We start from the raw sequence: 14,817 nt of genomic DNA on the forward strand, positions 1-14,817 counted from the left end.
CAAATTAACGTACACAAAAAATTCACCGCGTCCCCCCCCCCCAACCAACAGCAGCTTGGAAGACTGCAGGCACCAACGAAAAAGCACGTGAACGAAAAGGAAAGAGGGACCACACACGCACACACACACACACACAGAGAGAGAGAGAGGAGGTGGGAGAGAGAACGCAAGGCAGAGGCCTAAATGCCAGGCGGAGAGACACGGAGGTACAGAAGGAAAACCGAAAAACAGCTCACATACTACTTCGTGAACGCCATTAAAGTGCACGGAGCTAGAAAAAAAAAAGAAACGACGAGAACAAGGAGCGAGCACCCGCATACGTAGACGAACAGAAAGACGCGCACGCACACCAGGCTGGCTGTGTCTTTCCATTCAACTACTTATCGATGAAGAGAGGAGGGGGCAGAGGAGGAGAGAACAGGACGAGGGAAGGAAAAGGGGTCGGGGTCGGTACACAGATCCAAGCGCACCCGCACAATACGCACCCATTCGCTGAGATGGAAGAGATCATGGAAGAGGAGAACCATTAAGAGGGACAGAAAAGGAGAGAGACAAACAAGGGGGAACGCCGCAGGCGAGACACACACACACGCACACGCACACGCACACGCACACGCACACATATATATATATCTCCCCCATAAGCGGACACACTCTCTTCCACGTTGGTGGCACGAGTGCGTACGTGCTTCGTGCGGGTGCGTGCGGTAGAACGTGATTATGCCATAGTGTGAGGTGAAAAGAGAAGGCAACAACACCAAAACCAAAGAGAAAAAAGAAACGCGCAGAGGAAAGGGCAAAGTACACCAAGAGACACCATATAGGAAATGAAGACGACGTAGAGAGAGGTAATACAGAGAGAGCGACGCATGTTTGAGACGGATGAGCTCCACGCAGGCCCAAACAGAAACACAAACACGCGGGTAGAGACACACCCACACACAGAGAAAGAGAGGCAGGCAGGCAAGGGCTCACGACTCCCCCGCATCACCCCCCTCCTCCCTTCCTCCTCCTCTCGCCCTCAATCGTTAGGGAAAGAGAAAAATTGCGGCACAGCGCGAAGCGAGTGCCAAGAGAAGGGCCTAGTCGAACACAGAAACAACAGTACCCAGCCCAGACTCGCCGAACCGCCGTCACACACGCACTGCTTAACTCAATGATGATAGCTGCTGTTGTTGCTTCTTTTTTGCTCGCGTGTTGCGGGAGCGACGCTTGTTGGCGCTAACTTTCCCATAACCGCCACTACTGCTGTCAACACCTTTCGCCCCAGAGTAAGCCGCACTAGAGTCCAAGGCAGCGGACTTGCTCGTTGACAGACTGCGTGCCATCGTATTGCCCTTACCGTCCTCCTTGCTGCCACTGTCACTCCGCCCAGCGCTTCCAGGCGCGGCTGCGCTGCCTAATGTCTTGGCGACGCCAGCAGCAGCGGCGAAGGTGTTGGAGGAGGCGCCACCACCACCGTTGCTGCTGCTCAGGCCGCCGTTACTTCTCGAATTGATGCCGTCCTTCCCATTGTTGCCACTGCGGTCCCCAGTACTGCTGTTCTGCGGTGCCGAGAGGCGTGCGTTCCTGTTGCCACTTCTATTGCGACCGCCACCGCTACTTGGAGCGGATAAAGGGAGCTCCTTGCCACCACCGCCCCCACCCTGCTGATGCTGACGCTGGTTGTTATTCTTGTTGCCGCCACCACCGCCCACCGCACCAGTGCTCGCACTGTTGCCTGCGCGGCTATTTGCTCGCACGTCGCTGGCGCCGGTGGTGGGGCTGGCTGCGTAGTTTATCGCAGCTACTCCAGCATTTCTTACCAACTTTGTGAAGGAGTTGCGCTCAGCGCTGCTGACTCTTCGACTTCCAGCGGCACTACCGCTGCTGCCGGTGGAGTTGAGTCTGGCGCTCCCCCCACTGGTAGCGGTGCCAGCTACAGTAACCCTACCCTGCGCCAAGAGCTGCGCCGATGACGGGGTGGCAGCAACAGAGAAATTTCCTGAGAAGCCCATGCCGTTAGTCTCAGAACCCGTGCCCGATAAGTTGGCGAAGGAGTCGAGCCGCCGTTGCTCCTTCTGCAACTTCGCCACCAGGACTCTCTTCACTGTAATCACCTCGCCTGACGTGAGCGTTGACACAAGGCCTGCTTCAGTGCCGCTGACGCCAGCCGTGACGGCGCGCGGTCGCGGCGGTGAACCAGGTGCCGTTGCTGGCCACTCGACGTCACCGGTGTGACCGCAAACTAGTGGAATAAAGTATGGATGCTTGGGAGAGATGTCTAGCACCGGAACCGGATACTCAACGGGCTCCTGCGCACCCGGGCGGCCAGGAGCCGGGCCGGTGGACGCGAGCGACGTAGCCGTGGCGGCGCGGGTCAGGGTGCCGGTCGCACCGCTGTACATGTATTGGTGAAGAAAGTAAGCAGAGAGGGTAAAGTCCGCTGCCAACATCAGGGTCACAAGCACCGGCAGCGGACGCTGCGGTGGCTCAGATCTCTCCGCTGCTCTCGTAGTAGTGTACTCCCGCAGCTGCTGAAGCTTCTCCTGAATGGTCTCTTCCTTGATGTTGCGGTTTTGCCGAAGCGAAAGCTCGATCTCGCGCTCCCCGTCGACAGTGGTGTGCAGGACCTGGATAAACTCCGCCCACTCCTGGTCTGTCAGCGACTTCTGAGGAGGGTAATACTGGATAATAACGTCCACGTCCATTATGTCGAGTGACGTTAGCGCGTCCCACGCAACGAGAGTGACGACGACAGGGGAGGAGTATGGTGGTGGCGACGACGACGCCGCGGTTGGCAAGACCTGCTCCGCCGCCTCGCAGCTCTGCAGGTATGCTGTGTGGCACTGCTGTTGAGCGCCTAAGCTGTCCATGCGTCGGGTGAACACAACACTGTTGGAGGAGGAGGCCGACACCGTTGATGCGGTGGGCGCCTCCTTTGACACGCCCCAGCTGGTGATCAGCGCACTGAGCTGGGAAACCTCCTTGTTGTGCGTGAGCAGCAGCACACGGTGAAAGAGACCGCTTCGGTCCGTCACGATGCGACGCAGCTGCGCCTCCTTGTCGAGCTGACTCTGCGACAATACGAGGCGTATGCCAAGCGACTCAGCTGGCGAGCTCAGCCCCTCGTGCGGGTGCGGCATGAGGGAAACGGTCAAGGGACTAATGTACGTTGAGGGCTGGATTTGGTAGTACCGCCGACTGCGCCGGCTAAAGCACTGCCGTAGCGACGCAGGCAGGTGAGAGACGGGTCCGCGGCAGACCCACATATAGTGAGCGTGCAGGTGCGCCGTTGAAGCGTAGCGCGAGTTCTGCCGCAGCACCGTCGCGTACAGGGTGTGGTATACCTCGCGCCACTGTTGCACTGCCTTATCGACCCCCATCGGAGAGGTCACACTCGCCCCTCCCATCTCCTCCACCACAACCGATACAATGTGGGGGTGCACGCGCCGCATGTGAGGACTCGAAGAAGCCGCAGCGGCCGCTGTAGCACCCGTGTTGACCGCGTCCTTCGCCGAATCGGCATCCGCCATGGCTGCACCACTGCCGGCAACAGCGACGTCCACGCCAGCGTTCAGCAGCGCACTTAAGTTCCAGCTCAGAAACCCGTGCGCAGTTGTTACAACGATGGAAGCTAAGTACGGCCACTCACCCGCTGAAGTCGTTTTCTTGGCGCTGCTGCTTCTACCGCCGCTGTCTTCATCATTATCGGCTTCGCTCTCAGCAGCTGGTGCTGCGCTGACCTCAGGATTCGCCGCGTTCTTCTCTGTCGACATAGCAGGCGACAGCACGAGGGATGCGGGGGGCTCGTTACCATTCTGCAACACAGTATTCAAACGCAGCCCGCAGGCTTCTCCGAGAGAGGTGCACATGCGGTGCAGCTCCACCGCACTCGCCTCGGTCTCGGCAACGACGATGGACACTTCCGGTGCCCAGTTACGCGCGGCGAGTGGCACCTCCTGCACACGACCATCCGCATCCGCGCGGACATGAGCATTGCTGCCGCCGCCAGCGTCCAAATTCGGTTCCTGAGTAGCACTTAGGAGGCAGTGCAGTGTGTACAGAACAAGAAGTGAGCGGCACTCGCTGAGCGCCGCCTCGGTGCGGTACAGCGGCATCGCACAGCTGCCGTCCGCGTCTGTGGCGCCCCGAGATGAGGGACTGCTCCCCTTTGTCCTCTGCTGTGGCAATGTTGAAGAGAGCCCCGCTGCTGACGAGGCGTTAGCTCTAACCTTTTCGTTGTGGACCCAAACAGCAGCGGCACTGCCCACCTGATGAGTGCCCGTTGCGCAGCGGCCGTCAACGATAACATCGGCAAAGTCAGACGCTGTTCGGCGCAGCACCCGAATGAGCAGCGGCGTCGGCGCAATAGCCTGCCCATCAGACTCCACGGCCCTGAGCAGCCTAGTGTGGAGCGGTACGCCCGCCTCAGCGAAGGTTGTCGGTGGGGCAATCATGCTCCCAACCATAGCGATGGGTACAATAGACGATAAGATGGTTCAGGTTAACCACCCACGTGGGACTGGCTTCGATGGTAAATTCCTCTGTGGCTCCCCTCCGCCTTTATTGGGTCGAAAAAACGCACGCTGACGAGCCCTCGCCTTGACCGTGCTTCTCAGATAGGAAAAGACAACACACAGGCACAGGCACAGACGCAAAGCAAGAGAGAGAGAGAGAGAGAAGAGAGACAGAGACAGACAGACGCTGACAAGCGTGTCAGGCAAGCGAGATAGGGCAAGGGGCGAGGAGGGGGGATCAGAGAGAAAAAGAGACCTGGGAGAGGAACGAGCAGGTGAAGAAAGGAGGGGTGATGGTGTGGGAAAGGCGGCAAATGACGAAAGGCCAACACACACGGACGCACCCCTCACACACACCCACACAAGCAAAAAGGACAAATGCCTGAAACCGGCAACGGATGCACAAAAATGAAGAGAGAAGAGCCACGTTGGTTAAAAGAAGAAGCGCTTCCACACACAGAGAGAGAGAGAGAGAGAGCGCGAGCGCGAGAGATGTCGCTAGGAAATCAAATAGAAGCCTCCGCACGACAGCGCAATGAAAAGACTATCCCCTTCGGCTGTATTGCAACTCGTCCTCCCCTCGTGCGCTGGGGTGCGCTTGTCTGCTGCTCTGCCCTTCTCACCTTCCCTTTCTTTTCGCCTTTTCGGCGTCCTCTTTGTTCGCCTCTTTCTTTCCGTATTTTTCGCTTTGCAGGCGCACGACAACGTCCGGCGAACGCGAAAGAGGGAGAGGCAGAGGGGGAGGGGAAGGGAACAGACGTCAACTCACCTTTCCTCGGATCAATCCGCTTCGCAGAGCCACACACACACACACGCACGCACTAAGATAGAGAGAAAAGAGGGGCTCACGCTGATAAAACTGTACACCTGCTGCTTTTCCTCGTGCGTGTGTGTATGTTCCTTTTCTCCGTAGCGTCACGTAGAGGTTGCTGAAGGTATTGACACTGCGTCACTGGTGCGAAGGCGCACGTGTGACTTGATGAAAAAGCTTCAGCTTTGCTTCCTCGCTCTCGCTCCCTTTTCTGTTGTTCGTGCTACTCCTGCTTGTGTATCGCACGACCCGCCGACAACAGGAACAAACGAAAACAAAAAAGCGAGATGAGGCAGTGGTGAAGTGGGAACGCGAGTGGCTAGCTGGTTGATTGGGGTGAGGTAATCAGACAGCGAGAGTGAACGCTGGAGGGAGCAGAGCGTTCTAGCGTAGAGTGAAGATAAGGCGCAGAAAGCGCACAGCCGCTGTAGGAGGCCCTTTCCTTTTTTTTTCGGCTGCTGCTGCTTCCCTTTTTCAATGATTTCGATGACGCGCGCACCGTGATGGTACTTGCAGCGCCTTTCCGCTTTGCTTCTGTCGCTGCTAATATTACCAATGCAAAACTCGGGCTGCGCTGCCGGTGGCCGCCACTTGTGTCTCTTTCGATCGCCGCCTTGCGCTTGTGTATGTGTGTAAGTGCCCGGTAGTTGATGTTGCTGGAGGAAGATCGTGCCTGTGCCGAACGATGGAAACAACGTCCACGGGGCGCAGAGTGTGAGCGAGCAACGCGAGGAAAATGCTGCGTCTCCAAGTGACCTTCTCACTGTCCTCGGCTAAAGCAATCCCAATTTAGCAAGCGTGCTGCACCTTACCGAGCTGAAAAGTCGCTGTCAGAGAGGCAAGCACGAGGGTGCACACCTGACAAACAAACGCACACGCACACCCACTCGTAGGAGAAAATGGGGAGGCGAGAGAAGGACAGCGAGCGCCCAGAGAACCAGCCAAAAAGGAGACGAAGCGCCACGGTAGATTCAGTGTGCAGAGTAAGATGGGAAGAGTGACGGAGAGAGAGAGGGAGGGGCAGAGGTAGAAATTGGGGGGATGGGGGAGGGGGAGAAGGAGAAGGGGGCAAAATACGACAACCGGAAGGGGAAAAGGAAAACAAAAAAAAAAAACAGGAAAGGAGAAATAAAAGGAGCTCCTGACTACTATGCTACGCGTGACCTTTTTATTCGTTGTTTTCACTCAGAGAGGTGTGTGGCAGAGAGGATGAGAACCCACGAGGATATGGAGAGAAAGGGAAGGTGGGTATATATCAGCGTAGGTGACATGAACAAGAAAAACGAAAACACCAGCGAAGGGGGTAGTGATGGGAATTTTGAAGAGCGCCTAAGGCGGGTGCAATGGGGCAAGCTGTGAGCAGAACCTACTGTAGAAAGTACCAGTAAGGAGGAGGCGCGCAGTATGGGGACTGCGGCCCCAGCAGATGGTGTGTGAGGCAGGGGCCGCCGCGCCGAACACCATCGGTGAGCGATGAAGAAAGTGAGACGGAGCGAGAGAAAGGGGGGGGAACGATGCAGAGAGAGGGAACGAGAAGCGTACAAGTGCGATCCCACGTGCGCACATACGCTCACCAAGGCAGAGGATTACTTCTGCTTCGCCGCCTGACAACAGTGCACCGTATTCCTCGTGCTCGCTTCCTCCGCTGGAAGCTCTTGCGTCCCACCACCTCCCCAGCACCTCTTTCTTGACCGCCTCGCCCTTTCCCTCTCATTTTCGTCCATACCACGCCTCCGCTCCAGTTATGCTCATGTGCTCCGCTGTCTATTTTATCTTTGAAGGTATTTCCTCTTTTTTTCTCTATCTTTGTTCCCAGTAGATTCGGACTCACAGAACAACTGGCGCTTTTCATATCGTTCCTCTTTGCGGGACACCATGTTGCGCCGACGTGCTCCTCTACGCGGAGTCTTGCTCCTCTCCCACCACAAGCGGCAGCGCATACAAGAAGGATGTTCCTCACACAGCCAGTAGCAAAGGTGCGGATGCTGTGTCATGCGCGTCGGGAGAAAAGTGCACGTTTAGTGAGTGGCGCGCAGCATGAGAGACAAGGCAAGCTAGTTTTCTCCTCAACATGTCCATTCTCTGCTATGCCACATCAGTTAAACGCCACGCCACGCCGGCCCATCACAGACCCACCGCGTGGGGCGAAGCAGCCGCTGACACGCGTTGCAGCAGTGCGCCGACCCAGGCATCCCAGCACGGCCTCTGCCCCAAGCTCTGCCCACCGCTCCGCAGGTCGCCCCGCCGCCGCCACCGTCATGCCGGCCCCCACCCGGCGCATCCCTCGGGGTGGCGCAGGCTCCCCACCAGCAGGCAGCGAGGGCCGGGTGAGGCGCGCTCGGGCCACGCCGACGCCGTGCCTGGCACATGGGTGGCACAAGCGTGTGCACTGCCGCGGGTCGCCCAGACGCAACGCCGCCCAGGACATGGCCACCGGCATCAGTAGCGACGAGGCGCTCTGGGCCCCCTGCGCCGCAGGCACGTGACCCTGTCACCACCAGAACTGGCCCGGCATCGGCAGGGATGGGGGAGCTGCATGGCTTCCCCCCACACACACACACACCGCGGGGACTGGACCCTGGTACCACGCGGAGGTCTCCCCCGCCGTCATGAGAGAGACGAACACAATGAAGTGTACGAAGAAAAAGGCGATGGAAGAGAGAGACGCGTGTCGGCGTGGGAGAAAGTGGAATGGGTGTGTCCGTCCACTTTGAAGGCAGAGACTGCGGTCAGGCGAGAGATATCCGACTATAAAAGAGGGAGGGTGTCGGGGGGGGAGGAGGAGGAAGAAGAGGAATGTGTAAAGGCGAGAGGGACGAGAGTTCAAATCGAAAAGAAAGGGAAAAGGTCTGGAAACAGAAAACAAGAGACGGCGGCACTGAGGGGACCAACAAGAACAACCTCCGCACTGAGCCGAAGGAAGAGAAGCAAAGAGAAAGTAGTCGACGTACGCATGCACGCACACACATATCAAGTGGCAGAAAGAGGGGAAGTCACATATGTGGTAGGTGCGCGTGGCGGCTACATGTGCACTGAGTGCTGTATACAGAGAGAGAACCAGGGAACACGGAAGCATCGCTCTACGTGAAATACCCCGCCAGAACAAACAACAAACAAAAAAGAGGCGAGGAAAAGGAAAAATGAAACAAACGAATAAAGGAAAGTGAGGAGGCACCGGCACCGGCACCGGCACCGCCACCGCCACCGCCACCGCCACTACCATTCAAAGGAAACAAATCGAGAGGTATCGTGTGATGGGGTATTGGAGAGGAAGAGCCGAAAGCCGAAAAACACACATACACACACACTCCCTCTCGCTCTTGATTTCCTAACTCGTGCCAACTTTTTCTACTCCGGATATGATGGGCAGTAGTCGCACCGTAGGAGACGTGTTGCAGAGGGAGAGAAAAGTTCCAGGAAGTTGATGACACGGTGGAGAGGATGTAGTAGAGGAAGAAAGGACCGCGAACCCACAACAACAAACGCACGCCCCATTCTTCGTGGAAGCTTTCTCGTTCTCTATAGCAGTGTCCATGGGTATGTGTAACGGTAGAAGGGAGTGGGGCGCGGTGTGCTTTCTTCGTGCAAAGGGCAGATGGTAGGGATCGAAAAAGGAGCGACCACGTTTGTATAAGGGTGTGGTTGGGGCTGCACGATTTTCCTGTCCTGTCTTGCTTTGCTTGTCCTCTTGCTGCTCTGCGTTCTGCATATTCGGGGGTGACGGAGAGTCACGCACACGGACATGTGCGGGCAGGTACAGATTTGAAGAGGCGCTGCCAACGAACACGAGGGTGGAGGAGGGTGGGGAGTAGGAGCTCATATACATCTATGCATAGACATGGAGGAAGGAGATTCGCGAAACGGTAGAAGGTGGTTGGGGCAGGGGGGAAATAACGTGGAGGAAATAAAAGGAGTGGGGAAGATGAAGCCCCGCTCTGTTTTCCTTTTTGGACTTTGTGATTCTTTTCTCCCTCTTTCTCGAATATACATGTGCGTGCGTGTGTACGTGCGCCTGCGACATATCCTCTAGCGTGAGTCTGTGCGTGTCTGTGGGTGAGGTATATGTGGGAGAGGGGTAGCCAAGGCATTCGCGGAGAGAGTCAAAACATCGTCAAGCCCCTACCGCCTATTCTCTTAGCCCTTCCCCAGCGCACGTACGTGCACAGACATAGAGAGAAGCGTGTATGATGTGCGCGGAGAAACAAGACAATAAACAGGAGAGAGAGAGAGAAGGTACAAGAGAGGGGAGAGGGAGAAGAGAGACTGCTGGGGAGAAAAGCCAGGGGAAAAGGTGAGGAGAAAAACGCGCTGGCGTACCATAATGAAAGGGGAAATAAACATGAGAAAGAGGAGGAAAAAGGGGGGTAAAGCTGGAGAAACACAGGCCACGCTGAGCTACTACAAGCCAAAGAAAGGGGAGAAACAAGTGAAACCGTAAAGAGAAAAGAAAGGGAAGGAGAGAAACATGCCAGGGAAGACAACGTTATCTTTATGGGGAGAGAGGGAGGGAGGGGGGTGAGTGCACGAGCGCGCACTGGGATGGTATAGAAGGGGGAAGGTGCGTGTTTTGGCCGCTGCGGCACGGGCCCAGACAAACAAACAAAAGGCAAATGCGAGCACGAGAAAGACAGACGTGGCATATTCTGCACACACGCGTAAATGATCGTCGCACCCCAAATATGCAAGTGCAGAATAGAAATGAAAGAAAGGGGGAAAAAAAAGAGCGATGCACACGAGAATACAGGGAGCTGTCCTGTGCAGCTCTCAGCTACTGCCGCTAATTTCTTGTTCAGCATCAGCTAGCCTCTGCCTCCTCCTCCAAAGCCTTCTTCTCCAACTCATCCCCATTTGCGTCCGCCTGCTTCTTCATATCATCCGACTTGTCCTGAGAGTCTTTCTCGAACTTATCCTCCTCCTTCTGCACCTTGTCCTCCTCGACACACTTTTCACCGGCGTCTTTCTCCGGCTGCTGGCACTGCGACTCCACCTCTACATTGCCATTGTTGACAACCTGCTCGCCCTCCTTCTGGAAGTTTTCCTGCTCCCCGTGCGCCTCCTCCTTGGCGGCCGTCTGAGCCTTGCCGCAGGAAGAACCCATGATGAAGATAATGAGTGCTTGTTGTTGGTTGTGTGTGTATGTATGTGCCTGGGGGCTAAGGATGGCTATTCCCTTCAAGGTAGCTGGATCGAAGACTGCGTATTGGCTTGCCGAGGAATTGCGGGGAAAGGGGAAAAATGCGCCACTTCACGTTTTTAGTGTGTATGAATGGGTGTGGGCGAGTGGGCTTTAATGGGGTAAAAGGAGGACAGATGAATGTGCACCAAACTGTGCAGCGAACATGAAAGAGGATGATCCGCAAAAAGAGAGATGGTGAGAAGCAGGTGTACAAGATGGACGGGGGGGGGGGGGGGGGGAGGGGGGTAGCAACGATGCGCAACACCAGCAAGCAGGTTAGCAATTCACAGAGCAAGGGAGAAAAACGTAAGTGAAGGTGGCGGGCGACGGGGAGACAGACGACAGACACTCAGAGATGGCTACACACAAGTAGGCTCTCTCGTTCTCCATTCTCCTTCCCACCAACTCCCATCACCATCCGTTCACGAATCATCTCGGAAGCGTCACCCCCCCCCTGTCGAGGTGATCAGCGAATGTTCACTTTCCACAGGTGAAACGCACGTGTACGTTGATTGTCGCGCTTCAGTTCGCGTGCGAGTGTGCTCTTTTTCTTTTGGGTAAAACAGCTGCTCTCTCTCTCTCTCTCTCTGCGTGGCGGCGGAGAGGGAGAAGGTTGGGTAGCGCAGGGGGTACGGGCATTAGAGCTCACCTTGCGACATGTATCAAACCTTTCCGCCTTCCTAAGTTCGCTGTTTAACGTGACTCACTATAGCAATTCTTTTCTCGAGCTACCTTCAAAGCGAGGGGTGTTAGTGCCACAAAGCTTCGCATGCAGACCCCCATAGCACAACACACACACACACACAGACACAGACGCGGAGAGACAGACAGAGACAGGCAGAGAGAGGCTGATATCATGAAAGTTACCTGATGGGTTGTTTTTATCTCGCCCTTTCCTCATCGATGGCGTGGTGCGAGAGCAACCTCCACAAGCGCATGCAGACTCAGTAAACAATAAAAAGGGGGGCGAGAGCGAGGGACCAGCACGAACGAGAGCGCTGCGCTACTATGCTTTTCTCTTCACCATTCCCTAAAACTGTGCAGGTGCCTTTGGATCTGTGAGTACGTGTGTGCGTGTGCATGCACGTGTGCTTGTCCAATATGTTGGAGGGAGGTGCATAACGCACAGGCAAGCGGGGGAAGGGTCGAGGGAAGGGAAGAAAAAAAAAAAGAAAAATAGAAGAAGCAAAAGACACCCCCCTTTCACTGCTCTGATTGGAGATTATTCGCCTGTTTTCGTGTGAGTTTGCTCTTGTGTTTGAATGAGCATATTTGAGCAATGCATAACTGGGCGAACGAGCGTGTGGCCGTCAATATCGATCCCGGCAGCAAACGGCCAGGGAAAGGAGAGGGGGGAGGAACAAACAAACAGCGGAGAACCGTACAAAACTCCTCCAACAGCGACGAAAAGAACCGAGATGGAACGCACAAGCAAAACAAAACAAGCAAGCAAAAGAGAGAGATGAGCGATAGCCCATCACGCTAAACAGCCACAGAAACGAAAGGTGAAGAAAGAAGAGCAAAAGAAAAAGACAGCAACACAAGCCTCGGCTCCCCTTCTGCTTGAGCGCGTGCAGCCGTGTGTCAGACTCATTCCTTTTGCAGAGCCACAGCACGTTCACGCATGTGCATGTCCGTGTGTGGGTAGGTGGGCGTGGGCGTGGGCGTGGGCGTGGATGTGTGTGTGGGTGCATCTCCCTAGTGTCCGCAGCAGCGCTCTAAGAGAAAAAAACAGTGGCGCTCCTTTCCTCTATGATATGTCATCCCCATTACGTATTTCTTCATCTCCTTTCCACTTGCCTCCGCCACATCCGTGGCTCAGCTCACATTCCATACCAATTCGCTTCCGTTCGGCTCGGCTTACTCGCATGCGAAAATGATCCTCGAAAGGTATGCACAGAGTGGCGACACGCAGCGACTTCATCACCACCGCCCACTTCCGCGCCTCTCTCGCTCCCTCCCGCTCTCTCACACAGTTTGTCCCAAATAACATTGCGTTCCTTCAAGCAGTTTAGCCCAAAAGGTAGAAAACTCCCAAAGAAAGAGTCGAGCGAGAGCGCAGATGGACACACGAAGAGAACCACATCGAAGAAGTAAAGAGCCCGACGTCTACCAAGGAAAGAGAATCAGTAAGAGCAACGCTCGAAAACAAAACGAACATAGGAGAGGCGCGGCAGGAAACCGTACAGGATCGCGCATGCCTCCTGCGCACGTGCAGAAGGGGCGGAAAAGGGCAGGGAGGGGGTATGCGCATGCGTAGAGGTACCCGAACAGAAAAGACACAAGAAACAAAGAGAGTCCGCGCAGAGGCAGCAAGAGAGCTGCTAGCACCGGTGATCTAAGCATACACACACAGGACTCGGCGTGGCCACAGTTGTGTAGCGGCAGTCGTCGCGCATCCACCGACAATGTCCATTATGCGCCCAACCCCACACCCACCACACACTCGGAAGCGGAGAGGGGAAGTCGAGTCGGGGAAAGCCGGGGGTGCCCATGAGGTACAATCACAACGACCCCAGGCAGGCATTAGCCACTGTGTGCGGAGAGACACGAACCGCGAGCAACACACGCAGTCTGCGCACGAGGCACAAGAGGCCCGACGAAGGGCTCGGCCCACAAGCACAAGCCGGCACGCAGCACATCAGGGGTTGGCATCATCACCCATCCCATTATGCTCGTTATCGTTCCCCATATTTTCATCCTTCCCATTCCCGTTAGGTGCGCCACCGTCCATATGTTCATGTCCATGGTCGCCACCGTCCATATGTTCATGTCCATGGTCGCCGCCGTTCATATGTTCATGTCCATGCTCGCCGCCGTTCGCCCTATCCCCTTTGCCACCGCCCATCCCGTGAGCCTTAAGGTCGAACGTGCGCGGCCTCGTCAACTCCCTCATACAGGCGGTCCCCATTGCTTATAGGTGGGGGAGAGAGAGCAGTGGGTAGAGGAAGAAAGGCAGCGGCTAAGGGTGAGTGAAGCGCTACTACGGGGATAAGTGAATCGAGTGTAGTGTGCGCAGGGGCTGAGGCTGGCGGATTCCAGACTAGAAAGTGACAATACTGGGAGACTGCGCTGTAGGGGGACGTGTAGGTGAGCCTGTAAAGGGGAAAGCCTGCGACGGCGCACGTCAGCGAAGAGTATGCGTCAAGGGAGAGAGAAAGAAGAGAGGAGGAGCAGTAGATACTAGTAGAAGATACAGAGAGAAACACGCAGCAGGATCGAAGGTTCTTTAACAGAAATGCGGTGCCCCGGGCATGTTAGCTTGTTCCTTTCGCAGCAACCGCAGCCCGTAAGTACACATGTGCATTCGCACTGGGGGCTGAAACAGAAAAGCAAGCGACGAAAGGGGCTCACCACCATGGCGAGTGTGCCTTTTTGGAGAGAGAGCGCGCCGCTTTCTCACAGTGCTTAGGCGTGCCATCCACTAAACCGTACCACGCAGCGCCCGTGTACGTGTGCGTGAGCGTGTGCTCTGGCGCCGGCGCACTTCGTCTCCGTGTTTTCCTTTATTACGGCGCAGTACAGCATTTCTGCCCCGGCAGACTCGCGTGCGGGGACGTGGGCAGCTTGGGAGGGTGGAGACACGGAAATAGAGCGGTGCGCAGACAGGCACACTCCACACCTCATCCCAGCAGGCCACAGCCGCCGCTCGCTGCCATCAGAAGAACGAAACGAAAAAGAGTGGCAAACACGTGCACCGGACGGGGAAAGAGGGGGAAGGGCTCCCCCCAAAGAGGAGAAAATGTTCGAAAACAGAGGCACCGCAAGCTCGTACACAAAGAGATAGACGGAATGATGAAGGAAAGAAAAAGCCCCTCAAGGAGAAGAGAGAGAGAGAGCAGACGAGGAAAAGAAGACAGGGGCAGCGAAAGGGCGGATGTGCATCCTGTACTAGTCTGGCATGAGGCCAACGAGACCACACACGCACACACACACACAGAAGCAAAGGGAGACAATCCTCGAAAGTTCCTCCTTGGAACAATCCGCATACATGCACGTGGGTGGTACAAGTACACTGGAATAAGCATAACGTACGGTAGGCAAAACACGAAGAGAGGCAAGGGGGAGCAGCACACACTAGAGAGGGTGGGTGCAGTGAAACAAGGCGCCAGAGGCAGCAAAATAAGGTCGAGGGAAGGGAGCTCACTGTGTGACGCACTGAGGTAAAGAGGGGAAGAGGCAGGGAGGGGGTATGCGCATGCGTAGAGGTACCCGAACAGAAAAGACACAAGAAACAAAGAGAGTCCACGCAGAGGCAGCAAGAGAGCTGCTAGCACCGGTGATCTAAGCATACACACACAGGACTCGGCGTGGCCACAGTTGTGTAGCGG

The 14,817-nt window shown here is 56.0% G+C and overlaps 3 protein-coding genes across 3 annotated transcripts; all 3 read right to left on the bottom strand.

The window, feature by feature from the left end:
* Positions 1–1,148: 1,148 nt before the first annotated feature.
* On the bottom strand, positions 1,149–4,451 carry LBRM_23_1090 (conserved hypothetical protein; the record flags this gene model as incomplete). The annotated part of the gene is made up of 1 exon (XM_001565131.1): positions 1,149–4,451. The coding sequence occupies one exon, from the start codon at positions 4,449–4,451 to the stop codon at positions 1,149–1,151; it is 3,303 nt and encodes a 1,100-aa protein (XP_001565181.1).
* Positions 4,452–10,105: 5,654 nt separating this feature from the next.
* LBRM_23_1100 (hypothetical protein, unknown function) lies at positions 10,106–10,408 on the bottom strand (the record flags this gene model as incomplete). Its single annotated transcript, XM_001565132.1, has 1 exon — positions 10,106–10,408. The coding sequence occupies one exon, from the start codon at positions 10,406–10,408 to the stop codon at positions 10,106–10,108; it is 303 nt and encodes a 100-aa protein (XP_001565182.1).
* Positions 10,409–13,127: 2,719 nt separating this feature from the next.
* On the bottom strand, positions 13,128–13,397 carry LBRM_23_1110 (hypothetical protein; the record flags this gene model as incomplete). Its single annotated transcript, XM_001565133.1, has 1 exon — positions 13,128–13,397. One exon carries the CDS (start codon positions 13,395–13,397, stop codon positions 13,128–13,130), a length of 270 nt encoding a protein of 89 aa, XP_001565183.1.
* Between the last annotated feature and the right edge of the window lie 1,420 nt (positions 13,398–14,817).

This window comes from Leishmania braziliensis, chromosome 23, assembly GCF_000002845.2.
Source record: "Leishmania braziliensis MHOM/BR/75/M2904 complete genome, chromosome 23".
In the NCBI taxonomy this organism is placed as follows: domain Eukaryota; phylum Euglenozoa; class Kinetoplastea; order Trypanosomatida; family Trypanosomatidae; genus Leishmania; species Leishmania braziliensis.